Source organism: Acanthochromis polyacanthus, chromosome 9 (genome assembly GCF_021347895.1).
Source record: "Acanthochromis polyacanthus isolate Apoly-LR-REF ecotype Palm Island chromosome 9, KAUST_Apoly_ChrSc, whole genome shotgun sequence".
Taxonomy (NCBI): domain Eukaryota; kingdom Metazoa; phylum Chordata; class Actinopteri; family Pomacentridae; genus Acanthochromis; species Acanthochromis polyacanthus.
In genome coordinates, this window is record NC_067121.1 from 20,013,328 (window position 1) to 20,040,941 (window position 27,614).

The following is a 27,614-nucleotide window of genomic DNA, read 5'->3' on the forward strand; positions in this document are numbered from 1 at the left end:
TTTTCAAAAAGAAAGGACCTTTAATTTGACACTAATAGTGAATTATATCCTGTCCGCTGTACGTGACGTTGAAGGAAATGCGGCGCTGATTGGTTGTTCCTACCATAGATATATGTTTGTATATATCTATGATTCCTACAGACAAGGAATTCAGGAGATCACTACGTTTTATTAACGTCACATCACTTGAAATCTTCATAAAAACTTTCATACTCCCATTCAATGGACGGCTCCTATCCCTGCGCTGCAAGACTGAAAGATTTAGGAAATCTTTCTTGCCATCAGCAGTCAGGCTATTCAATTCAAAATTAAACAGATAAGAACCCTGACAACTGAATTTCCCTTCGGGGATGAATAAAGTGATTCTGATTCTGATTCTGATTTACATGTATAATATACAATCACAACCGAGACAAATACAGTAAACCCGTTTTAATTACTCTAAAAAAAAAGAAAATGATATGGTTGATGAGATTATTAAAATATTAAGTCTATAACTCATTCCTCGAGTTATCTGAGTAATTTGATCACTAAAATTCCTTGAGGCAAAATTCTCTGAATCAAGGCTTCATTAAATCCCATCACATAGACTCCAGGTCACTAACTGGCAGACTGCAGTCCGGATTTGGACCCAGACCTTTAACCAATAAATTCTACGGGAATTTTAAATCTGAGGGGAAGCTTCTATTTTAACCAGCGCAGCTTTTTTGGTGTTTATGACATTTAGCAGATCAGAACCTGAACTACGAAGGCTGATTGACATAGTCAGGCTTTCTTTGAGTAAATCACTTTGGCAAAAACTAAAACCTCAGTCAGAGTTAACAGGTATGAAAGTTGTTATCAACTTTCTTTGTTAAGTCAGATTTTCTGTTTCAAACTTTTATTTCTTCATTTTACCCATCAATGCAGCTAATTATTTCTAACAGACAGCTGCACAATAAAACTTTTGAATTTCATATATTCAATCATCCTATTATATTTAAGTGCACGTAGGTCTGACACTCTCTCACAATGAAGGAAATCACTTTAACTTGTGTCCAAATCAAAGTGAAACTAATGTTACTGATTAAATATTCTCTGTAATCAATACTAATAGACTAATCAGTTTTCTTATTTGTGTTCTATCAGCTGCTTTACCAGCAGTTTAAATGGACCAAACATAATAATATATTTATGTGATTTCTACATGTTGGGTTCCCATCGCTTTAGTTTACTATATAGATATCATGGTAGAGACTGCGATTTGGTAGAATTGGAGTTTCTACCAGTAGAGACTGCGATTGGAGTCTCTACCAGTAGAGATTGCGATCGCAATCTCTACCAGTAGAAACTCCAATCCTACCAGTACAGATTTGTCAGGGCTAAGGTTAGACTTTTAAGGTTAGGGTCAGGGGTCAGGGCAGGGGTCAGATTTAAAGTTCCATCTCTACTGGTAGAGATTACAATCGCAAACTCTACTGGTAGAAACTCCAATTCTACCGAATCACAATCTCTATCCTGACATATATATATGTACAAAACACTGAAGATGTCCGCCGGTGTTTCGCCAGGATGATTATTGTGTGAAATGTGGAATCTGATTACCTGATTAATCGCCAGAATAACTGACAGAACACTAATTACTAAAATAACTGATAGTTGCAGTCCTAAAGAATAATGATTAACTATGAAAATGTTTTGGTGTGACAGATAAGCAAACAGACTTGTGAAACAATGATTAATGAGATTTTCAGAGATTAATTAGTACAAATACACTATGGATTTTCTAAATTGTTAACTGTTTCAGTGTTTGTGTGAGAACAATACACCACTAGCACACTGAGTGCAAATTCAGTTTAATCAGACTTCCTTGTGTCTTAGCGATTCCTCAAGTTCCAAGTTGTTTTCCCACAGCTTCACTGAATTTGGCGAGATCGATAATCCATCACCATTTTCTTCATGTCCTGATCTGCTGTTAGGTCACTCATTTGAAGCTCATGTCCTGGACCTGCCATCGGATCATACTGGTGTCTGGAAGAGACAGACTGGTTTCAGAATCCTTGTTTCCATTTGAAACTAGAGCCCACCCTGCTGGCGTTTTTAGGTAAGAAAAGGCCTAAAAGCATTAAAAAGCAGGTAGGTGATAAACTGGTTATAAGTCACAAGTTACTTTTAATTAGTTTCAGCAGAAGTAAATGAGCTCACTTTTTGAGATATTCCTCAATGGATTTACGTTCATACACGGTGCCATACAGAGTTTTCACAGGATCAACAAATATCTTCTTGGTGAGAGGACAGAGGAGATGTTGTGGTATAAACTGTGGCAGTGGTTCCACCAGTGTCTTTAGAACAAAAAAGAAATGTAATGGACATGTTTAAGAAGAAAGCTATGTACTGTTAGGTCCAAATATATTTGGAAACTGACACGTTTGTTTTTTTAGTACCTGTTTAATGAAACATATTCCAGTTACAGTTATATAATGGACATGGGCCTAAAGTGCAGACTCTCAGCCTTCATTTGAGGGTATCCACATTCAAATTGGACGAAGGGTTTAGAAGTTTCAGCTCAACATGTGCCACCCTATTTTCAAAGGGACCAAAAGTAATTGGACAATTGACTCAAAGGCCATTTCATGGGCAAGTGTGGGCAATTCTTTCGTTATGTCATTACCAATTAAACATATAAAAGGCCTGAAGTTGATTTGAGGTGTGATGCTTGAATTTGGAAGAGTTTGCTTTGAAGACAACATGCGGTCAAAGGAGCTCTCCATGCAGGAGAAGCAAGCCATTCTTAAGCTGCGAAAACAGAAAAAAAAACCTATCCACAAAATTGCTACAATATTAGGCATGGCAAAATCTACAGTTTTGTACGTCCTGAGAAAGAAAGAAAGAAAGCACTGGTGAATGCAGAAAGACCTGGACATCCACAGAAGACAACAGTGGTGGAAGATCGCAGAATTATTTCCATGATGAAGAGAAACCCCTTCACAACAGCCAGCCAAGTAAAAAACACTCTCCAGGAAGCAGGCGTGTCATTGTCCAAGTCGACCATAAAGAGAAGACTGCACGAGAGTAAATACAGAGGGTTCACTGCATAGTGCAAGCCACTCACAAGCCTGAAAAAAAAGAAGAAAGGCCAGATTGGACTTTGCTTCAAAAAAAAAAAAAAAGCCAGCACAGTTCTGGAAGATCATTCCTTGGACAGATGAAACTAAGATCAACTTCTGCCAGAATGATTGCATGAAAAAGTATAGACCTGGTGTGATACAGCTCATGAGCCAAAGCAACCCACATCATCTGTAAAACATGGTGAAGGCAGTGTGATGGCTTGGGCATGCATGGCTGCCAGTGGCACTGGGTCACTGGTGTTTATTGATGATGTGACACAGGACAGAACCAGCCGGATGAATTCTGAGGTGTTCAGAAACACACTGTTGGCTCAAATCCATCCAAACCGATTGGGCACAGTTTCATAATACAGATGGACAATGACCCAAAATATACAGCTAAAACAACCCAGGACTTTATTAAAGCAAGGAAGAGGAATATTCTTGAATGGCCAAGTCAGTCACCTGATCTAAACCCAATTGAGCATGCATTTCACCTGTTAAAGACTAAACTTTTAAAGAAAGGCCCACAGACAAATACCAACTGAAAACCGCTGCAGTGAAGGCCTGGCAGAGCATATAAAAGGAAACCCAGCGTCTGGTGATGTCCATGAGTTCAAGACTTCAGGCAGTCATTGTCAGCAAAGGGTTTTCAATCAAGTATTAGAAACAAACATTTTACTTTCAATTATTTAATTTGTCCAATTACTTTGAGCCCCTGAAATTAAGGGATTGTGTTTAAAAATGCTGTAGTTCCTCAAATTTTTATGCAATCTTTTTGTTCAACCCATTGAACTAAAACTGAAAGTTTGCACTTCAGCCACATTTGAATTGTCTCATTTAAAATTCATTGTGGTACTATACAGAACCAAAACTAGAAAAACTTTATCTCTGTCAAAATATTTATGGACCTAACTGTAAAAGGTGTAACCTTTGTAAATCTTATTCACCTTCTCCATGTCATCCAGATACTTCCCAGCATTTTCCTCTGTGTGTTTCCTGGCTTCTTGTTCGTATGTTTTACAATTCGTCAGAAATTCCTCAGCCAAAATGCTTCCAAAAGAAATTCAAGATGCAAATCAGATACTCCAAACATTTCATTGCACTATCAGGAAATAAGTTTGGCCTCTGCTACACCATCTGAAAAATTACTTTATAGGCTTCACAAAGCTAATTTTTGTTGAAAGTTATTGAACTAAGGATATTGTCTCTTTAGATGGCTGGCTGTAGTAATGTCTGACTATTACAAGTACACGAACGAAACTGAGACAATAGTCGAAAACAACAATATCTAAACAGAATGTATGACTGTACAGGTTTCATCATGCTATTGCTGACATATTTGCTGATTTTGACAAAAACTATATTTGATTAGAATTGCTAACTTTCCCTTTAGGACATCATAATCCAAACATTACTATCAATTTCCATCAAAAGAAAAGCAAAAAGAAAAACTACACATTGCACAAGAGAACATGAATATGAAGATCAGCATTTACGTGTCACCTGTCCAGTGGATCTTCTGGCTCAGGGATGATGAGCAGTCCGAACACAGCATCCAAGACCTGTCTCATGGTGATGTGGGCATTGTAGTTGCGGTCGAATATGTTGTGGCAGATGCGGCCCACGCTGTTGATATTGCAGTGATAAACCTGTCGACCTGTTAAGGAATACTCACTACAAGTATTGTGTCGTCACACTGAGATTATAGAAGCCATATTTAAGACAATTACTGCAATACAAACACTGTGCAAAAATAACTAAATACAGTGGTGGAAAAAGTTTTCGGACACCCTTAAAATTTCACACAATCCCAAATATTATCATGAAATATTTGTGGGAAAATATTTTTAGTGTTACAAAAGGTGTGGCTGTATTAGACAGACCCAAACAAATAGAAATGATAGTTTTTTGTTTATTGTTTACAAGAAAAACTAACAAAACTAAATCTCAACAGTTTCAATATGTTAGTTCTCAACATTGTCATAAGGGGTTGGAATTTATAAGCGTTGCTTCATCCATCCCCTTTTCAAATCACTTATGTAAATTGTCTGATTTTGGTGGTGTCAGAAGCTGGTTTGAAATAAATGATCAATCAATCAATCAATTAGTCAGTATCAAAGTCAACAAATAACAGAGAATGTGGTCAAAACTAAGCAAAAAATTAAACCATCTCATCATCAAATGAATATTCAGTAGTCCTGCCATTAGCAAGCAGAAGAGCTCTAATCCTGGCTGGCATGTTCCCTATGAGCCTTTCACACTGTTGAGGGAAACTCTTGTCCCATTCTTCTTGAATTACTGCTTTGAATTCTTCTAAATTCTTTGGTTTACGCTTTGAAACAGACCTTTTGATAATCCACCACAGATTTTCAATGGGGTTCATGCACAGGATTGAGCTGGCCACTCTAAGACTTGGATACTGTGCTCATGCAGTCAAGTTCTACTGGTTCTGGATGTGTGACAAGGAGCATTATCTTGTTGAAACATCCAGTTTTGACCTCAACAGTGCACGTGCAGAAGGGAGCATGTGGGTTTGGAGAATGGCACAATACTTGGCAGAGTTCAATGTGCCATCACAGTGTTACGGCCACCAGTATTGGTGTGCCGTTCGTTTTGAGGTGGTGTTTTATTGGGGCCTTTGTGTGGGAGAAATTTGTGTGTGGGTTCAGCTGTGGCTTTTGCAGAGTCTTTGGAACCCCAGCTGCCGACCGTTTCAGCTGATGACACAGAGCTGATGACGAAGGCTGAATCCCAAACCGCCCCCTACACACTATCCCTACACACTACCCCTCCGTTTGCGCGTTCCCGCGGAGGGTCCTCCATATTAAGGGCCGTCCCAAACCGCGTAGTGCGGAGGGAGAGTGGACTGTTCAGCCCTTAAATAGCGAGTGTGCATCGATGTTCACAGATAAGCTGGCACAAAGATAAAACAAAAGAAACAAATCTCCTTCTCTGCTGACGTTTGATTTAATTGTGCACCCCCTGACACCTTAAAATTTGAACACAACTGACAGAATTAATTTATTCATTCATTCATTTGTTGGATTTGAAATGCCAGATAATAGGATTGGAAAACATGTGAGTGAAAAAAAAAGTGGGATGCTTTTGTCTTCTGGAAGCAGCAGCGATCCTTGTTAGTTGCAACCTGTGCCACAGTGCGACAGCCATGCACAGTCGGTGTCTTTGTGTTACCATGGCAATGACGTCTTCCGTTTTCCGGTGAGGCGACAGGGCATCCCATTCCTGATGATCGTATTTATACCCTCCCCCTTCAATAATAGGTGCCCTCCATAGCTGCGAGTGTGACTTCTTTTGGAGTGACACTCAGTAGTGGAGGGGGAGTGTGTAGGGGGCGGTTTGGGATTCAGCTGACCTGCACTCCAGTCTGGTTCTCCCCGCCCTTCGACCATCCGGATTGGGCCACCCTCCAGCTCCTCCTCCCCGGACCAATCAGAGGCAGCCAGGCACCACACCTGTTACCTATAAAGTGCCACCATGCCATTAGTCTTTGTGGCTGGTACTTTGACCAGTCCACCCTGGTGCCTTTTCGTATTGTGGCTCTGTATTGTTGTTCTGTGTAGTCTTTCGGTCTGGAAGCACTTGTGGTGGGTGCTACAGACAACTTCGACCTTCTGTTGGCTTTAGTTTAGTGTGGAGCCCTACATCTCAGTGGAGACTGAGGTTCCAATTCATAGTTTGCCAACTGTGTGTAGAATAGTGATGGTGAAATGGAAGCTTCATGAAGCAATGAACCACTTTGACACATCTGCTTCAAAAATGACACATTGCTTTGAAGCATTTGACACAACCAGAAGAGTGACATCTGCTGGTCATGTGTCAGAACTGCATCTAAGTGGAAAAAAACTGAAAAAGCCTCAGGACTGCTTGTCTCACACTGCTTTGTACTTGCAATAAATGTTTTAAAATGTTATATATGTATGTTTGTGTGCATATATGTGTAGTGTGTTTCTATGAATGAATGTGTGTTGTGTATGAGTGAATCTATGCGTATGTATCTGTGTGTTATTTAATGTATTTAATGCAACTAGATATATCTAAACTAAATTCTAACTAAATGTATACTCTCCCTAACTTCTCTCAAAATGACAAATGGCAAATGCACTAGCGTGATCTCCTCCTCTCAAAAACCCACAATTTGAGGAGTGAATCAGACCTCTTTGCCTTTTAAGACCTGGACAGATTGAAATGTCCGACCCCTTCCAAGTTCGCACGAAGCACCGCAACACACGATGTGACGTAACGAGGCCTCGTTCTCGATAGTCACGTGATTGTGGGCGTGCTGAAGCAGGGATCGAAACACCGTCTTGGAACACTTTCGCTTCAAAAGCTCGGCACTGTGTCGAGCAAACTAGCTCGAGCGTAACATCACTCGTGTAGAAGCCACTTCGTATTTTGAGCTTTTGTGAACTGTGCTCAGTATGTATACTTATGTAGAGGCACCAGTTTTGTTTAGTTCGTTTTGTACACCATTTTGTATTAGTTTTTGTTCCTGGTGGTGGGTGTTGCTTCTGTAGTTCGGTTTGGCTAGGGAGTTTAGTTGTTTTCTTTGTGCTTAGCTTAGTTACAAACTCTGTTAGCCTTCGTTATGTTTTAGTCCATTCTTTGTTTTGGCAACACTCACCAGTCTTGTGTTTTATTGTCACTTTTTTTTGTTCCTTTTACTACTAAGCAATAAATCCCTTAACCTAAACCAATACCATCTGGTTATTTTGTTGTATCCAGCCAACCCCTAGAGGTTGGATCGTAACAACAGACAGATGACAAACACTAGCAGCATTCATGCATCCCCAAACCATGATACTGCCTCCAACATGTTTGACAGTAGATACTGTACATGCTGGAGATAATGCCTCACCTGGCCTTCTGCATACCCTCACATTAGCAGGAGGAAGATAAAGCTGGAAGCTGGACTCATCTGACCACAGAATGTTCTTCCAGTTTCTGCCTGTCCAGTTCTTGGGTGCTTGGGCCTGGCAACATCAGGCTAACTTCTGTTTCTCATTGATCAAGGGCTTCTTGACAGCCTTGTAGGACCATAAGTCATGATGTGGAAGTTGATCATGTACAGTGCAGGTGGAACACTGGACACCAGTTTGGTTTGACCGCTGCTGCTGAAGCTCCTGTGATGTCATTCAGTGTTTTTTCCTGCACATGCGGATCAGGATGCGGTCATTTCATGCTGAAGAAACCCTTGGACACCCAGATCTGTCTTTGTCTTCCAAGCTGTTGGTTCATTTGTATCTCTGCAGAGTGTATCTAGTTGTTGAAGGGTTGCATCTGCACTTCCTGGCTGTATGGCGGCAGCTGTACCTTTCTGACTGAGAATCTGTATCAGGCATTTTTTCCTGCGTTAGATTCTTTGTTTTTCCATTTTTGTCTCTGAAGAACTTTCAGATGTGCTTCTTTATATAGACACAAAGCATGGCAACAAAAATTGTGCCTTTTAATAAAAAGCACAACCTTAATTAGTGGATCGCCGCTACTAAAATGACCCAATATGCAAAATTTCCTTTGTATTTTTATGGAACCAATCACTAAAGTTTTTCTTAAAAATGTTTTTTAGGATTTTTTTTTTTAGTATTTTGGCTGTGACAGTGCTAAAAGAAATTTCACTTGAAGACCTAAGAGTGATTCTTAATGCAATATTTCACAAATGCATGGAAAACTTTTTTCCACCACTGTACAGTGCAATGCATAAAATTTTCTTTTCTTTGTAAGTTAGCAGGATACAGGTGTGACAAAGCGAACGACTGGAGGGCTCACTGGGTAGTCATGACCAAACTGACAGTACAGCTCAAACACTCCTGTCTCATATGGGGTTTCAGGAGGACCTTGCATGAGAATCTTCCAGAACGCTGGAAAGATAAGCAAAGAACTGAATATTGCTGCTTTGAAGTGATTATGATTAAAAGCGTATGGACATTTTGTAATAGCAACAGAATGTGTACGTATTAGGATCACAGTCTCTAGTGTCTTACAGCAGCTGATGCACTTTATGGGACTATGGCAGACATGACGTCAGAAAAAATACATCCACAAACACATTACATACACAGGTCAGCAGAGGCCAAGATGCCATGGCACTTACTGAAGTCTGACTCTGCTGGAAAGACTCTGCAGAACGGATGTGGGTCACAATGCAGACTCTTGAGCTCCTCAAGGATACGTTTATCCTTCTCCATGAAGTGCCCATCCTTTGACTCCCGAATCTTCTTTTTCAGAGCACTGTTTAAAGAGATTAGTGCTTCAAATTTAATGCAAACATAAATTATTATTGTTAACACAACATTCATATGTTGTCATCTATGAAAAACTGTACACTCTGGCAACATTTAGCTGACAAAAAATTAAACTGCAACTACACTACCAGTCAAAAGTTTGAACACACTTTCTCTTTTCTTTTTTCTTCATTTTCATGACTATTTACATTGTAGATTCTCAATAAAAGCATCAAAACTGTGAAGGAACACATATGGAATTAGGCAGTAAACAAAAAACTGAAGTAAGTTAAAAACATATTTTATATTTTCGATTCTTCAAAATAGCCACCCTTTGTTTTCATGACTATTTACATTGTAGAGTCTCACTAAAGGCATCAAAACCGTGAATAAACACATATGGAATTATGTAGTAAACAAAAACTGTGAAATAAGTCAAAACACGTTTTATATTTTAGATTCTTCAATATAGCCACCCTTTGCTTTGATTACTGCTTTGCACACTGTTGGCATTTTCTCAAAGAGCTTATTAAACATTAAATTATTGCCAAATAATTGTAATGGATTGAGGGAAATCTGTTAAGTTATTTTAAACAAACATTCCTTTAATGTAGTATTTGCCTCGATATACACACAGTATTACAATATACTGTATATTATCAGATAAGAATGAAAGCAGATTTTAAAAGTGGTCATTAGCAGATGGAGGAATGTCATCACATTCTTTGCTTTACCAGCTTTATTATGAGTTGCTTACCTTTCTGTCATGGTCACTTCGCTGTTTATCTGGCTGGGCAAAGATGTTTCTGGATATTCATCATACCCATGAGTAGCAAAAATTTCTGTTAATGTGGACTATAAAATGACAAAAATTAAAAATATGATGAAAAATAGAATGAACACAAACAACAACGTTATTGCGTAAAGTTGACCAGTCATCAGTTTTAAATGAACTGGTGCAGGGGATGCTGTAATTGACCTCAGAGATGGAAGATGGATCAAGTTTGTTCTTGGGTTTTCTCTGCTCCAAGGACAGAACTGTCTCGATCTCAAAGAGCTTCAGACCGTCTTTGGTTGTCTGTGGTTTGAAACAACAGCCACCTGCAAGAAAATGACGATATCAAAACTGAGTAAAACCATGTTTGCCAATTATAATAAATATCAACAGACAAGAAGTTGTTAGTTTACACAAGGCTTTTTGCCACCAAGCATTTGTATTAAAATTGTGATCCGTGAATTTCTTCTGACTCCTCCTGAAACTGCTGCATCTTGTCTAGTTTCACTTGCCACTTTTTGATCTTTATCAAAACCAGGATTCTCTACTAGTAACGCTCCAGAAATTGATGTGGATACATTCACAACTGTTGTATAAAGGTTGTTGAGTAAAGCACTTAATTGGTTGTGTGGATTTAAAATGAAGATTCAGCTACTGTCTAACATGGCACCAGCCAGCATCTTACTTTCTGAAAAAAATGCAGAAAAATTATATTGGAAATTAAGTGGATGTGGAATTTATGATTACTTTTAATGTTTAATACATTAGATAGTGTTTAACTGCAGTTTAGCACATAATTCCCAGGATAATGTAAACATAGCTTCATATTAAATTATTTCATTTTACTCCACTAAGAATAAAGTTTTACCTGTTGCATTGCTGATTCCATGCAGCATGTTGTTCTCCACTTTTCCAAAAAGGATTGAATCCACAATGATGTCTAATCTTAGCAGTTTTCCTGTAACAGCAACTGGCTCTATTGAAGATCTTCAGAAAGATAAAAATAGATTTTGGTGTCACCTTCTCCCCAAAAAACATTACAATCTGTAGTTGACAGGCTAAGTAGGTAAAACAGACATAAATAAAAGAAGGACAAGCTGGCTAGTCAAGACTTGGTCAGTATGAATCTTTAAATATTAAAGAATCAGGGATAGCAGTTAAAGTTTGAACTTTAGGATTACTGACTAGGCAGTGACAGATTATAGATAAATAGTACATCATTAGTTCATGCTTGCTGATTTGCCTCTGATGGCTCCAAATATGCAGTTCAAGCTTTTCAACTCAATGACAAAATCAGCATGGAGAAGGAAATTTACCCAGAGTCATTTCCATCAGTCAGACATATGATGCGGAGTCGACAATTTGGGAACCTTGTTTTGACCTTTTCCAGTTCAGACGCCCCACGTCTTAGTGCGTCGTACAGCAGAGTACAACCACTCGGCTCAAGGTTACGCATGTGCACCTTAAAATGTAAACAATTAACTTTTTTACAAGCAAAACACAACACTTAATATCCACCTTTTTAGCTTGGATAGGCATAAAAGAAAACAATTGTTGGTAATAAATGTCTATCACATGAAATTGCATTTCTGAGATACAAGTACAATATTTGTCAACAACTACAATTCATCCTTGACAGTAAAACAAAGTTGTAATTAAATAACATAGTCGATAAAACTGTGCATTAATACTGAACACTTACACATGACATTATAGTGCGCTACAGTCAATACAATACAATAACTTTATCTATCCCCAAAGGGAAATTCAATGAAATTAAAAAGAATTATTATTATGAATAAAACTCAATCACAACCCTTTGAATGGTAAATTCCAGCTATGGGATTTAAAAGGGATGTTTACTTTCAAAAAAATGCCAAGACAATGCTATTTATCAGAGACAGAAACTGTATAAGCAGAAAGGATCACCTGACTTCCATCTTTCTGAAAGTTCTGAACAAACATGTGTGATCTATGACAATTACAACATACCAGAATGTTGGTGGATGATGACATTCTAGAATCCAACATCATTCTAGAATCTTAGCCTAGGACAACTTTCTACAATCTTACAACATTCTGGAATCTTGGCCTGGGTCAACACTTTAGAATCTTGCATTTTAGAATCGTAGGACAACATTCTACAGTCGTACAACACTGTGGAATCTTGGCCTAAGACAACATTGTAGAATTTTAGAACATTTTAAAATCCTAGGACAAAACGACAGTCCAACAGCTTTCTAGAATATTGTCCTAGGCAAACATTCTAGAATCCAAAAACAATCTTGGCCTGGGACAATGTTCTGGAATTCAAGAATGTTGGTATATGATGACATACTAGATTTTCCCTACATTCTGAAATGTCAGCCCGATCTCACGAGGATTCGTGAAACTGTCACGTAAGTTTTAGTTTCGGTTTCGTGCGCACCAACACGATTTCGTCATGTTTTTCGTGCCGCTCACCACGAAATGCGCACCAATGTATTTTAAACGGCGGACTTTTCGTGCCACCCAGAACGTATTTCAAACGAATGTGTGTATTATATTTTTAATGTAAAACCATGGCGAATCCAACGCTATATTTTGCATGACATCGTCCCTAACCATAACCCTAACCATAACCATAACCCGGTGGTACACTTACCTTTTTTTTTTTTTTTTTTTTTTTTTTTTTTTTTTCCCCAATTTGCATAGGAATTTCAAGAATGTCCGGCGGCCGGCGGCCGCAAACGCGATCACACAAGCAGTATACGCCGATGGACAGCTTAGATCGTCATGAATCCGCTGGTATAAACCACTTTCAGCTGTGATTACCACAGCGGGTTTCGTTGTGAGCAACACGAAAAACATTTCGTGGTGAGCGGCACGAAAAACATGACGAAATCGTGTTGGTGCGCACGAAAAAGAAACAAAAAATTTACGTAACAGTTTCACGAATCCCCGTGAGACCGTGTTGGAAATGTAGTGTCATTCCAGAATCTCAATGCTAGGACAACACCCTAAAATCTTACAACATTCCATAATACTGGCCTACGACAATATTCTAGATTCTTGCTGCATGATGACATTCTAGAATTCAACAACATTCTAGAATCTAGACAAAGGACAACTTTCTAGAATTTGCCAAAAGTAAACGAAGCCAATCATGACATGTAGATACAGATGATTATACAAGAATGGAAACAAATATATGAATAATGTATTTGATTTCTGAGATAGATAGACAGACAGACAGATAAACTTTGGAAGTTTTTTGTTTGAGAAGCACTGGCCTAAGACAACACTGAAGAATCTTACAACATTTTACAATCCTGGGACAAAAAACAGAATCCAACAACATTCTAGATTCTCAGTGTATAAATACATTCTAGGACTTGACAGCATTCTAGAATCTTCAGCAAGAACAACATTCTTGAATCTTACAACATTCTAGAATGTTGTTGAATGACGGCATTCTAGAATCCAACAAAAATTATACATCTTTGGTCTAGGAAAACATTCTTGAATCTTATGACTTTCTAGAATTTGCCAAAACCAAACTAAGCCAATCATGATTTGCAGGTACAAGTGATTATACAAAATGGAAATTTATATATGAATACTGTATTTAATTTGTTAATAGTTGACCAAAACTCTTTAACATGAAAATGCTTAACAAACATCAAATGCACTGTGGAGAACTTTCAATGCTCAGGATGCTCATGCAAACTAAAACAAGTCAAATGCACAAAACCTTCATGTCATACAGTATATTTACCTTGAAATTTTCCAGATTTTCAGTAAATGTGTGGAGAGTCTTCACCATAGAGTCAAACTTCACAAGACCAATGACATGATGGAAATCATAAGCCATGCTCCTGGTGGCAAAGTTGTCAAACAGCTCTTTCACGGTGTTTATTTTCTTTATTGCTGCATTTTCGTAGCACTCTTCTTCCATGGAGGAGCTGGTATCGATCAGCACCTAATGAAACAAAGCCAAGAATAATTATATCATTTGGACAACTGTTGTTTATTAAGAAAAACATTTTTTCAGTATGGCCATATTCTCCAGATTATTACCATTATTGCTTCCTTTGGAGTCCTGGTTGTGACAAAAGATTGGTCATCTGTAAGATCTTCAGTCCTGCATCAGAAGCAAAATCCAAGTTTTACATTGGTACACATACAGAAAAAAAGATCAGCTGGACACCGTTTCACTTATTCTTTAGCTGTTTAAAGCTTAACAGTTAATAATGAACAGTGCTTTACTAGCCACTTTAACTGTAAAGGCGAACACATGGTACAGTCCAAACAACACAACCCAAGTGTAGAGCAATCCAATGACATGGATAACAAAAGTTTCAAATCCATTTTTTATTTAATTCATCTTAGTGGTGAAATTTGGACAAAGAAGGGCAAAGTGTTATACTGACACCCTTTTGCTTGACACTGACTGTGGCAAAAAAAAAAAAGATGTTTTCTGATCACAGTTATAGCCATCACTCCATCAATTAGCAAAAATTAGTCTCCACGTTCTCACTCTTTTGCTGACTTCACATAGTTTTGGTTCAGATACTTACTTGGCTGCCAGCAAATTCAGATCCACTTTTTTTATTTTTCCATCCAGACAGTCACGCACTGTGATTATGTCAGCAGCGCCTTTGTCTCTACCCAGATAAATGCCAAGGTTGTCTGACAAAAAAGACAAACGAAAACTCTGTATATTAGACGGTTCCTTACAGGCATGATAAATGACACTAAGTGAAGGTGAAAATACACATTTCAGCAAGAGTTGCTTTTGCACTGGTTTAGAATTAGGAGCACAGTAGCACCAGCTAGTATACTGACAAGAGGCATCAGGTTGTTTTTATTCAGTTTGATCAGTTCTCTGTAACTTTTGAAGTATGTTTGATTGCAGACTGAGTTTTACACGATAGTATGAGGTTAAATTAAGTGTACATCTTTTTGTTGTTTTTACACCAATGGGGAAGCAATCCTATTGTTAATCCCAAAACAGTTGTAGGGAAAATGCTGGCTGTATGATGTAAGTGTGTGTTTTCTACAGCAGCTTCTGGATATTGCCACAGTTCAACACTGCAGTAGCTTAAGAAGTACTTATAAACTACTTCAATAAAATGTCATGTACTGCAGCCATTAGGAGCAGAACTCTTTCAAAGAGAGAATGCATTTTTAAACATAACGTGTGCAATGAGAAAGGTGAATATTCAGATTATGATCTGAGAAGTACCTTCACTGAGGAAAACAAGGCAACTCTCATCATATCCCAGCTTCTTCAGATGTAGAGGTCGGGCAACATTGAGTCGAGGGAAAGATTTCAAAATTTCCATCATACTTCCAAAAGTACTCTGAACATTGATCTGAAAACTATAATTTAAATGTGCAGAAACAAACAGTCAGATTGTGCATCCTGTGATCTTTCTTCTTGTTCATAGTGGCCATTAAAGTGGGCAGGATTTTATAAAACAACACTTTAGTAGAATGCTTGTTGAATACCGTACACAACATATTAACATTGTTCATTAACACAGTAATTTTATATATTCTATAAATATTAATATCTTCTTACTATACATCAACATACAACAGTATAGCTAGTAAGGACAATTTGCAAAAAGTATTAGTATTAAATTGTGGGCAATGACGTCAAGGCTGGTTAGTCTCACTCTCTATGTGGAGCACTTTTGCTTAAAGAAAAACTTGGTGATACGTACTTCTGACCAGATGTCTTGTCATGATGAATCCAGAGAGGATATGTGCTGACGAATCGAGGTAAGCTGAGCATGATTTTCTCTATGTCAGTGGCTTTTTGTAATGAGTTTCCTTGCAATGACTGCACAGTGCAATTTGGAATTTTCTCTCCATCTAAACAAAAGAAGAATAATGCAAGTGTTTTCTCTACAGACCAGTACTGCGAGGCGAAAGACAATAGTGTTCTAATTTTACCTTTGATTTTCTGGAGAACATGTGCTCGTTCAAACACCCCTGGTACTCCAGGTACTCGCACCGGTTCACAAAAGTGGTTACCATCTCCAGACAGAAGAGTGATCGGAGCGTAGACTTCAGGTTCTGTTGTCCATTCCTTTTCAATAATGTCAAGAATAATACATAGTGTAAGTTAATCTCAACTTCTAAAAAAGATATCAGCAGTAAAAACATCCATACAAATACTGGACATGAACAACTTCAATCTACTAATAAAGTCCAAATTATTAAAATCTCAGTACCTTGATTTTGTGCATGAGATGTGCCCAACAGAACAATGAATTCGCAAAGACATCCTGGTTCTTGACTTTTCCCCCTCGACGGGATCCTTGTTGGGGCAAAAGCTCTCTGAAGAGCACATACAAGCCCTCAACAACTGCAATCTAGAGAAATCAATGAAAGCATATGAACAACTGATATTGGGTGAACAAAATACTGACTAAATAAGTCATGATTCCACTGAAAATACTGATCATATTAAGTCTGAATGCAGTCAATGTAAACAGTTACTGAGTTAGCGAGGCAAACCATTGCAAAGTACATCTTCCCGTACAGCGCTTCAAGCTATTAATGTTGTTGATCTTTGCTAGAACAAGCCTACCTTCAAGTTCAACCAAATTACAAATAACCTTTTAACACTTTCTGCCACTAACATGATGCCAATAAAATTCAGGTTAAAGAGGTATATCAACATCAACCAGTGATCTAATATACAGAAGTGTGCAACCATTTTAGGCCCTTTAGATGTTCTTGTCATCCACAGTCCCATCAGGAAGACACTTGGTTGGTCACCAATGCATTTTTCAGGAAGACCCCAAAATTACAGGCAGCATTATAAGGAACTATCTTCCACTGAAGATAGTTCCTTATAATGCTGACAAGACGAACAAAGGGGTTTCTGTAACAGATGGTACAACTTCCCCAGAGCCCTGATCTAACCATAATGCAGTCAATCTGGGATTATATGAAGAGACAGGAGATACTTTGACAATCTGAATCCACAGAAGAACTGTGGCCGGTTCTCCAAGATGCTGAACAACCCACTTGGAAATACCTTAAAAAACAGTGTGCACTGGTGTGCCTCGGACAACTGTTGCTGTTTCATTCTTGCCTAAAAGTTTTGTACAGTGCCACACATGTTTCAGAGTCGGCAGCTTTTTGACTACAAGGAAATCTTCCTAAATAATAAGGCAATCTCCTTTAATCCACCCATATTTTTTACCTTCTGGTTCCTGGTCATCTTTTCATTTCTGCAGAATAACTGATGCAAACTTTGGGCGAGAGGGTTGCATCCAGTCAGTTTTCGTATGTAGGCTATTAGTTTATCCTTGATTGATCCTGGATACTGATGCTAGAAGTAAAGAAATAGATGCATTTAGAAACACAATTATGGACAGTCAGTATAGTACCACCTTTTGCGATCAGACTGATGAATAAATGTCAGTAAAAGGCATAGTGACAGATTTCACTGATTTTCTGAGTTAATTTTAGCTGCCTTCATTAAAGACTGAAGAACTTGTAGTGAAAAACAAAGAAAAGGCAGAGTCTTTGTGATGGGAGAAAACTCATAATTTTGACAGAATACATTTAACCCCATAAGGTCTGTTTACTCCTAACTGTCACTAAAATATACACCGATCAGCCATAACGTCAAAAGTAAAGTGATTAACATTATTTATCTCATTACAATAGAACCTGTGAAGAGTTGGATATATTAGACAGCAAACGAACAGCCAGTTCTTGAAGTTCATGTGTTGGAAGGGTCAAATTGTGATAGACATCTGGGTCAGACCACCTTTAAAACAGCTTGTGGGTGTTACTGGTATACAGTGCTACCTATCTAGAGAAAGTGGTCGAAGGAAGAAAATGGCAACAGTACTGCATAATGGCAGTGGTCTCTTTCTGCAGGAAAATGATCCCTGCTACAATGCAAACATTGTTCAGGAATGGTTTCAGGAACATGGCAAGGTGTGGATCATTCCTCCCAGTTCCTGAAAACTCAATTTGATTGAACATCTCTGGGATGTGCTGGAAAAACTAGTCTGATCCATGGAGGCCTCACCTCACAATTTCCAATAATCATATATCTGCACAATTACAAACATGACAGGCACTGGCAAAGTTTGAAGATTTGGCCATATGTACATAAGTATATTGTTGGTTATGGAGATGCCATGCAGTTTTTTTTTTAAGAGTACCAGAAATACTGAATATCACCAGACATCCTGAAAAAGACAAATGCTCGACAAGAGCTAAAAAAAAAAACGGAATGAATAAAAGAAGCAATTTTTTGTGGTATAATACAGTCAGCAATATAAAGAGGGTCATATTGAGAACAATATGTTAGAAACACTACTTACAATAGCATAAAGTGAAGAGAAGAACACACTCATTCCTTTCTTGGTTTGCTGCACTGAAGGCATGACATCATCAATGTAGAAAGTCTCACCATGCGGAGTCTCTTCAGGAAAGGAAGACAAAGCAAATTCAACTGTTGACCCTTCAGAAATTCCACACTTGTGCAGTGTGTCACCACCCGAATGTTCGCCTCTGAAAATACAAGCACATCACAGAGCAAAAGTACTGTGTCAGAGTACGACATGACAAAAGAAACATGACTCAGAATTACAGGCACAAACTGAAAGCTTGGTGTTGAAGTTCTGAATTACATGTGATGAAGGACATGTGCTGAGATTCCACTGGCATTTGACAGTTTCAGTCTTAGACTTGCCATTGTGTCACTTTCCAAGTCGACCATCACCTCAAAGTCTCCCTAATCATGTAAACAGAAAATGTTTAAAGTACAGAATAAATTTCAACCACATTATATATTATAAATGGTTTTATATATATATATATATATATATATATATAACATATTTGATTGCATGTTGGCAAAATTGCAGAGCAGCCATTTACATGTTTTCATTGTGACCTGCCAAGGGACTGCAGATCGAAATTAGCTTACTCTGGTGCAATACATCAAATGGCCACATTTCTGTTTAATATTGTACATGGTCCCTTTTTAAATAAACTGATTAACAATAATAATGAAAATAATAATATGGCATTGAATTCTATCTAATTGGGTGAAATACAGAGTTCAAATGCATTCCTTCAATTACTTTTTCCCCAGCAGTGACTTTTTTCATTTAATCAAAGGTTTGCTCGTAGGTAAAAGTTTTGTTTTGCTTGTGCTGGGTTCAGAAAATCAGTCACTCATCTTGATGGATCTCATGACTCATTATGCTGGTTAGTGTTCTCCCAAAAACCCCAATATGAAATGTAGCCATCCATCCATCCATCCATTTCCTTCCACTTATCCAGGGCCAGGTTGTGGAGGCAGCAGATGAAGCAGGCCATTTCAGACGTCCCTACCCCCAGCAATGCTTTTCAGCTTTTCAGGTGGGATCCCGAGGCATACCCAGGCTAGATGAGATATATAATCCCTCCAGCAAGTTCTGGGTCTGCCCCGGTGTCTACTCCTAGGTGGACAAGTTCAGAAAAACCTCCAAAGGAAGCCTCAACTCAACTGGCTTCGCCTTACAGCTTAGCTCCCTCTTCACCACAATGGCTTGACACAATGCCCGCATTACGGTTGCTGCCGCACCAATCCACCTGTCCATGTCACGCTCCATTTTCCCATCACTCGTGAACAAGATTCCAAGATACCTGAACGCCTTCACTTGGGGAAGCAATTCCATCCTCAACCTGGAGGGAAAAATCCTCTGCTTTCAGGCAGAGAACCATGGCCTCGGACTTGGAGGTGCTGATCTGCATACCTGCCACTTCACACTTGGCTGCAAACCGCTCCATTGCATGGTGAAGGTCACAGTCTGAGGATGTCAATAGAATCACATCATCTGCAAAAAGCAGAGATGTGATCCTGAGGTCATCAAGCCGGACACCCTCCTCACCCCAGCTGCACCTTGAGATCCTGTCCATGAACACCACAAACAGGATCGGAGATAAGGAGCAGCCCTGGCAGAGTTCAATACCCACTGGAAATGTGTCTGACTTTGTACCGAGTATGTGGACACAGCTCTCACTTTAGTTGAACAGGGACTGAATGGCTCGTATCAGTGAGCCTGTTGCCCCATACTCCTGCAGTACCCCTCACAGAGCCCCTCGGGGGACCTGGTAGTAGGCCTTCTCCAGATCCACAAAACACTTGTGGACTGGCAGCTCCGCAAGAGTAAAGAGGCACCGTACCCGATACCCCCGTGACATTATAGAGACGTGGCAGTCAAGACAGTCCAACAATGCCCAGAGGCTTCAGCACTTTTGGCTGACCGGTACCTGTCAGCTGCTCCAGGAGACCCCCGAGCAAGCCAAGCCCGAAAGTCCCTCTTCTTCAGCCTGACGGCGTCCCTCACTTTTGGTGTGCACCAGCGGGTTGTTAGGTTACCACCACAACAGGCACCAGCGACCTTCAGGTCACAGCTCCTAATGGCCACCTCTGCAATGGAGGCTTTGAATATGGCCCACTCAGATTACATGTCCCCAACCTCCCTTGGGATGCAGGAATAACTCCTCCGGAGGTGGGGGTTGAAAACCCCACTGACAGGGGCCTCCGCCAGACATTCCCAGTTCAGCTTCACTACATGTTTGGGTTTACCAGGTCTGTACGGCAGCCTTCCCCTCATCGGATCCACCTCACCACCAGGTGGTGATAAGTTGACAGCTCTGCTCTTTTGTTTACCAAAGTGTCCGAGACATACAGCCGCAGTTCTGACGACATGACTATCAAGGCTATCATCGACCTAGTTCCAGGAAAAGGCCCAGGTTTCCCAGATCCGGGCGGGGTGGCAGCTTTCCTTTTCGTCGCTGTTGAAATGCAATTAGTCTTATCTTTTACATTGCACATTAATCAGTTTCTAACATCACTAGTTGGACCATGAGCAACATAGTTTACAGGCACCTTCAGCATGATGTGGCACCGAATGACATCTGGTCCAAAGGTTTCACATTCTCGCTCTGGAATTTGTGCCGCCTCCATCAGGTTTTCCTTTGGTGTAAATATAGCATACATCACAGCACCATTTTCAATGTGTCGCTCTCTCAAAGACCCTGAAAATCAAGTCAGTTAAAATGAAAAATAGTACGACATTTTTGGCCTACTACAAGGAGCATTAGTCGATTTTATTTCAAGCAAAAACAGAAAAGACTATTTAGAAATTACATGAATGGAGCTGAAAGTCATGATAACAGTTCATAGTTGGTGTTGTAGATTTGACTGTCAGCACCACAATAGATGAAATATATGGAAACTGTCTCTTGTTCCACTTGCGTCAAGGGGCTCTTAACTATAATTCTTCATCTGACTTTTTAATGTTGAACTAGTGACACTGACATTCAGCGTGTGGCCACATCAGTGAACAACACTGTGAAGGCTGATTTTAAACTAACATATTTAAAGGCAGAAGCAGTGTTGTGGGTTTTTCTTTTACAGAACTATTTAGGGCACTTTTCAAGTGGACCATGAAACATATTACTACAAATGTCTCTCTGGAGAGACTTTCTCATATTGTGCATAATTTGTACGCAGTATCACATGTTCCCTGTTCCTCTCCATTCCAGTGATGTTCAGTTTTTCATTCTGTCTTCAGATGTGTACCTGTTTGAATCAACAATTTAAACAAATGATGTCCACTGTGATCATGCATTAGATCTTATAAAGTAGTTCTGGAAGTCCATAAAGCAGCTTGACTGAGCCTAAATACAGAATGTATACAAGTACTATACAGTTAAAATACCATTTTTACATTTTTGTAGAAAAGCTATAATGTTCCTGCATCTCTCTAGTGTCTCTCTAAACAGTGTTCATGTCGCTCACATGTGTTGAAGAAGGGATCATCCGTCAACGGCATCCCATCAACAGTGTAGAGACAGACTCCTTTGGTGTTGCCAGCCTTTTCTAAATGGCAGATCCTTAACATCAGATCTTCAACTGTGTTTTGTGCTGGATCCACATCTGTAAAATCAAAATTCCAAACATCTCACTTCCTTTATGTCACTATAACCAAAGGGCAGTAAAGTCCATGACATGTTTTAGAAACAGTCTAAAATATTTCTAACCGTTAATATGCTTCAGTTCAGGGCATTTGGGGTATGTGTACTGCAGACTGAACGACTTCAATAATTTTTGCAGGGGCGTCACAGTTTGACCTATTGGAGCTCCGAGTCTTTCAATGAAGCTTTTCATGGCAGAAAACCGATTCTTTTCTACATGACTGAAACCTGTAAAAAAATTTGAGACACAAAACAACATGAGAGCATTCCAAAATGTCTTCAACTCATCGCTAAATTAAATGATTTAATCTGTTTATCTGTATGAAAACTGCAACATTACTGTTCTCATACTAAAAGTAGAAATGAAGTTTTCAAGATCTCTGGGATTCTATTATTTCAACTAGAAAAGCACTCAGAGTGCAGACCTCCGCCAAGGATAGAGAGGAAAACAGGAAACCCATGCAGTAAAGGATCATGAGCTGGAATCAAAACTGACACAGTTCTGTTTACGAATCACCTTAACCAGTTGAAAGTGTTTCCCCTCCCATATAACCAGCGAGGCGGCCCGCCTCATCGGTATAGGCAACCGCCCCATTAAAATACTGCCGAAATTGCCACCTTACTGGTCCGCGGCAAAAAAAAAAAAAAAAAAAAAAGTGCAGCGCAAAACCTGCCGGACCGACTAGACCGTCCGTGGGGGGATGCGCGGCTGCGGCGGAGCCGCCCCGTTGGTATATATAATTCCTTCCCCCCCCCCCCCCCAACAACTTTCAGCTGAAAGTGACCCCACCACCTCACAGCCATTTCAAGTTGAGCTATCTGGACACCTTGTTCCAATTTGTTGGACGACATACTAACCTATGATGTTTTTGTCATTTTGGCCCACATACTAAAACATACTAAAAAATTGAAAGTGATCCAGAATCCAGGATCCTTTCCAGATTGCCACCAAAATTAAATTAACTCTTCCTCTTACCATAGTCTACATCCCCTCAAAGTTTCATCTGAATCTGCCCTGGCGTTTTTGAGTTATCTTGCTAACAGACAGACGGACACACAAACGCCGGGTGTCACATAACCTCCTTGGCGGAGGTAACTATATAATACAACAACAACACAGCATCTAAGCTGTAAGTATTAGATCTAAATACTTCTGATTCTTTGAAAATCTTCTGGTAAATGTTTTTTATTATACTTACTTTTGGTGATGTTTTGTTGACATCAAAGTATTTTTCTGATGAAAAGAATGTATTATCTTTAATACACTACAGTAACGATGCTGAAAGTTTTGCCAAAAAGATTTCTTTAATTAGTTGTATCTATAATACTATGAGGTTGAATTTAATTGATGATGTTGTGTTGGGCAGCATTATTGGAATCCCTTCAACACAGGTCATGTATGATAATACAACAAAACATATATCAAAAATATTAGAAATTTTTCATAATATAATTATAATGCATTGCAATTACACTACTGTTCAAATTGTCTGGGTGTGAGGTCACCCAGACAATTTAATGTTTTCCATGAAAACTCACATTTTTATTCATGTGCTACTATGATTGCACAAGGGTTTTCTAAACATCAAAGAGCCTTTCAACACCATTAGCTAACACAATGTAACATTAGAACACAGGAGTGATGGTTGCTGGAAATGTTCCTCTGTACCCCTATGTAGATATTCTATTAACTGTTAAAGTGTTCAAGATTAACTGGTGATCCGATCAACTGGTGATTCTGGCGTTTCTGAGACAGATGTTTCGTAGGCGTGGCTTTTCAGGACCCCTTACCGACTAACCAGGAAATAAACAATGGAACAACTTCGCTTCTAAAATGAGATTTCTGCTGTTTTATTCATTTTGGTCCTGACAAAATATCTGGAAATAAGTCGCGTTCTCATCGTAGGAGTCATGCGCTGTCAGGCAACAAGAAAGAAAACTACGTAACCGCGGATGAAACTAGTGCAGCTGTGATCACTGTTTACTGTCAAAACCCGTTAAAGCAGCTGACAGGAGACCAGGACACGGTGCGCACGTCTTTTAATAAGTTCAAACCGTGTGGTAAAATATCCTTTAGTGGTAGTTCAGCATCACATGTTGGCTGTTTTATATCCTTTAGTGGTAGTTTAGCGTCTCACTCTGGTTGTTTTATATTCTTTAGTGGTAGTTTAGCCAAAATGAGACGCTAAACTACCACTAAAGGACATAAAATAAGCAAAATAAGATAAAAAAAATTAACTCATAAAGACATAAAATGGCCAAAGTATTACACAAATGATGTATAACGACCAAAATGTCACACAAAGAACACAAAATTATGAGAAATGTTGAAAATTAAAAGTACAATTTTGAGAATCACCAAGACAGAGAAGTAAAATAAGTGCTTACACCTGCAGAGCATTAGTTAGTATTTAAACCTTAGATTGGCATTCTATCTAGATACAAATATACACTAACAATGAACTTACATGTGCATTTTAAGAGTCATTATGAAGATATCAATGTACCCACTTCTTAATGTCACTCTCCATGCCAGGCCAGTAACAGCCGCTGATTATAGCACTGTGTGTTTTCTCCCAGCCACAGTGACCCCCAAAATGGCTTTCATGAAATTCATAAACGATGTCATCTGCCTCTTTGGCAGAGCAAACAACTTTTGCCAGGTGATCAGGCTGAGTTTTTTTCCGCCTACGTATGTAGTACAGTTCACCATCTAGTGTGTGAATGTGAAGCACATTTAACATGAAATTACAGAGTTTAGAAAGTGTGTTGACAAACTACAAATCCCTATTATACACCTTACCCTTTACCGTGAAGGTTTCAGCTCTTCTTCTGATCACGTATTTGTTTTGCAGTGATGACTTCAGGGTAACGGTTGTTAATTTTCAGGTCAAGGACCTCTTGTGCCATTTTGGGGTCCATTTTTTTAAGAGAGATTTTCCTGCGTTGCCCTTTCTTACCACTGGCTACACTAACACCTAACTAACGTAAACTAAACTAAATCCTACGCTTACCTATCTACTAACTTATCTACCTTCAGACTTAACTATAAAACTACCTTCACACTTAACTATAGATGCCACAAACGCTTAACAGATACACAGACAGACAAATTACAGAACAGACATACAATACAGTTACAATCACAAAAAGACAATAACACCAGACTCTCAACACACCTTACCTCAGACACTCTCACTTTCAAACAGCCACTCACTCTGTCACAATCAAACTGCAATCACACTATCAGCCACTCTACAACTACTATAACTCGCTTGATGAAATGCCTGCCTTGTCTAAACTTTCTCCTCACTAAACCCACAAGGTTGTAATGGGTTAACCAACCTTATACAGAGAGAGAGATGTACTCCCCAAATCTCTCCACCTGTGTGCCCACCTGTGTAGCCAAATTTGGCCACACAGGTGTGCCTGTGCCCAGTTTGAGGTGTGCCCAGTTTGAGCAAATTGATTAACTGTGTGCAAGTGCTACTTGAGCACCTGTCTAATGAAATCATTTGAATTTTTTTGATAGTGTCAAATTTTGTTGTGATCAGTATTTACCTCTGTAGGGTTCCATACATGTAGCTACATAAGAATATGTACCAGTGAGAGATACGTTTTGCTTTTATGTGGGATACAATTGTTAATTTTGTTTGTATTTTTTTAATGTCTGGACTTCTGCTTTGTATATTTCTACAGTTGTACAGTTTCATTTAGCAGATGCTTTTATCCAAAGTGACATCTGAGAATACATACAACACAAGCAAGGATCTATTCAGGAGAGAACAGCCTGGATAAATGCCATTAAAAAAGTTAAAATGTTTAAATAGGACCTTGGTGTCTGCAGGCAGTGCAGAAGGTAATAGGATTGTTACTTCTTTTTTTTTCAGCAAGTGAAGTACAAAGGTATTCGGTGAAGAAGTGGTTTTTAGTCTTTTTTTTTGGACTGAGAGAGATTCTGCAGATGAAACTTACTGTCAAACAATGCAGTGAGATAATCTTATTTGGTCTGTTTTTACTATTTCTCATTTTATTGTTTGCATGTGTTGAATTTTGAGATTGTGTGGCTTGTTTGAAACAGCAGCTTCTGAAGGCAGGAATGAGAAATTGTTGGTTAAAATGTGGGTCAGATGGTTTATATAATTTCGTTGTTTTACTTAAAAGGTGTATAAAAGTAAAACAACGCAGATCCACCAGCTTAATTGCAGTAATCTTTGAAAACAGTAACAGTATTTCTCGTGTTGTTTCTGTCTGACCGTCGGACTGAAGCCTCAGACTGTCACCAGTTAATCTGGTGTAGATCGTCGCACTCTGCCGCAGCGAAGCGATATTTCCACTCCGTTAGGTGGAAGTCCTCATAAAACCGCGTATTTTATTGGTAGACTGAACAGCCGTGAGTCAAAAAAGAACAATAACGATTTTTGGAGCCAATGTTAAAGCTGACAACAAGAGCATTTCGGAACAGTTTATTGACATCTGTGTGTTTTGAACAGGCATCAACACAGTCACCCATAGGTGAAGAAAATAGAAATCGAAGCTTAAAAATTATCTTTCCCTTAAACATTCAAGCCAACTGCAAACATGTAGCTAAATGGATGTATGCATTCCAAAAAAAAAATAATCATTCCACGCAAAGTTTTACATAGAGACATCATTCTATGTATTGCCGGTGTAACGTCTGTCTCGCTAACTGAAAATCACCAGTTGATCGGATCACCAGTTAATCTTGAACACCGGCCCGCGGGCGGGCCGTTTTGATATTGGTATACGCTTTTTTTTAAATAGAAGGACACTGCAAACACGATTATACAAACACTATACACACATAGAAAGCTGAGATTCTCATGAATCCGCCGGTATAAACCACTTTCAGATGTGATTACCACAGCGGGTAATATAAACAGATTTGTCCAACAAACAACAAGTCACGTAAACGTGCACAGCTCACCTGTCGACGCAGTTTGGACGCTCGTTTCTGGTCATAAAAGAAGATAATCCACAAAAACCGGCCAGAACCCAAGCTTAGCCATCCAGAGGAAACAATCCAGTATAATACTTTGGCCAAAACATGTCTCGAAATAAGTAAAAAAATCCAGAAAACGATCGGCTCCGTGCGCGTGCACGCGGCGCGTGGTGGCGCTGTGCGTTTCATATTCACTGCATCTTTCTATTATAACTTTATCAAACACGCTCGTATTTTCTTTGTTCGCGATTCAAAATGGATACTGGAGGCTTCTTTTCCGCTTCAAACCGAACTTCAACCAATCAAGTGACTCGTTTCCGCCTACCACGGCAAAACAGCCAACCGTGGCCGAGTCTGACAGATATGGATTACATCACTTGATTGACTTATTTCTCAGCAAATCACGTCGGAGGAAACGTTAGATTGACAGGCCTGGTAGCCAATGAGCTTGCTGAATGGCTTGACTAGAAATCCCGCCTCTGCCAGCGGGTTTATATGATATTTCATTCGTGAGCTCCGGGCTCCACCTGCTGTTTCTCTGTATTCCTCTCAAT

General features: G+C 39.2%; 1 protein-coding gene across 1 annotated transcript; it reads right to left on the minus strand.

Moving 5' to 3' along the window:
• LOC110949247 (uncharacterized) lies at nt 1-27,614 on the minus strand. The gene is made up of 24 exons (XM_051953587.1): nt 27,046-27,614; nt 22,164-22,325; nt 21,922-22,059; nt 21,007-21,155; nt 18,755-18,858; nt 18,446-18,635; nt 17,308-17,436; nt 16,328-16,468; nt 16,047-16,182; nt 15,815-15,965; nt 15,331-15,467; nt 14,663-14,774; nt 14,163-14,226; nt 13,861-14,064; nt 11,420-11,565; nt 10,972-11,090; nt 10,308-10,429; nt 10,086-10,183; nt 9,199-9,335; nt 8,841-8,965; nt 4,593-4,738; nt 4,037-4,139; nt 2,185-2,321; nt 1-2,010 (listed from the first exon to the last, which is right to left on the minus strand). The coding sequence occupies exons 2-24, from the start codon at nt 22,288-22,290 to the stop codon at nt 1,896-1,898; spliced, it is 3,030 nt and encodes a 1,009-aa protein (XP_051809547.1). The 5' UTR covers nt 22,291-22,325; nt 27,046-27,614; the 3' UTR covers nt 1-1,895.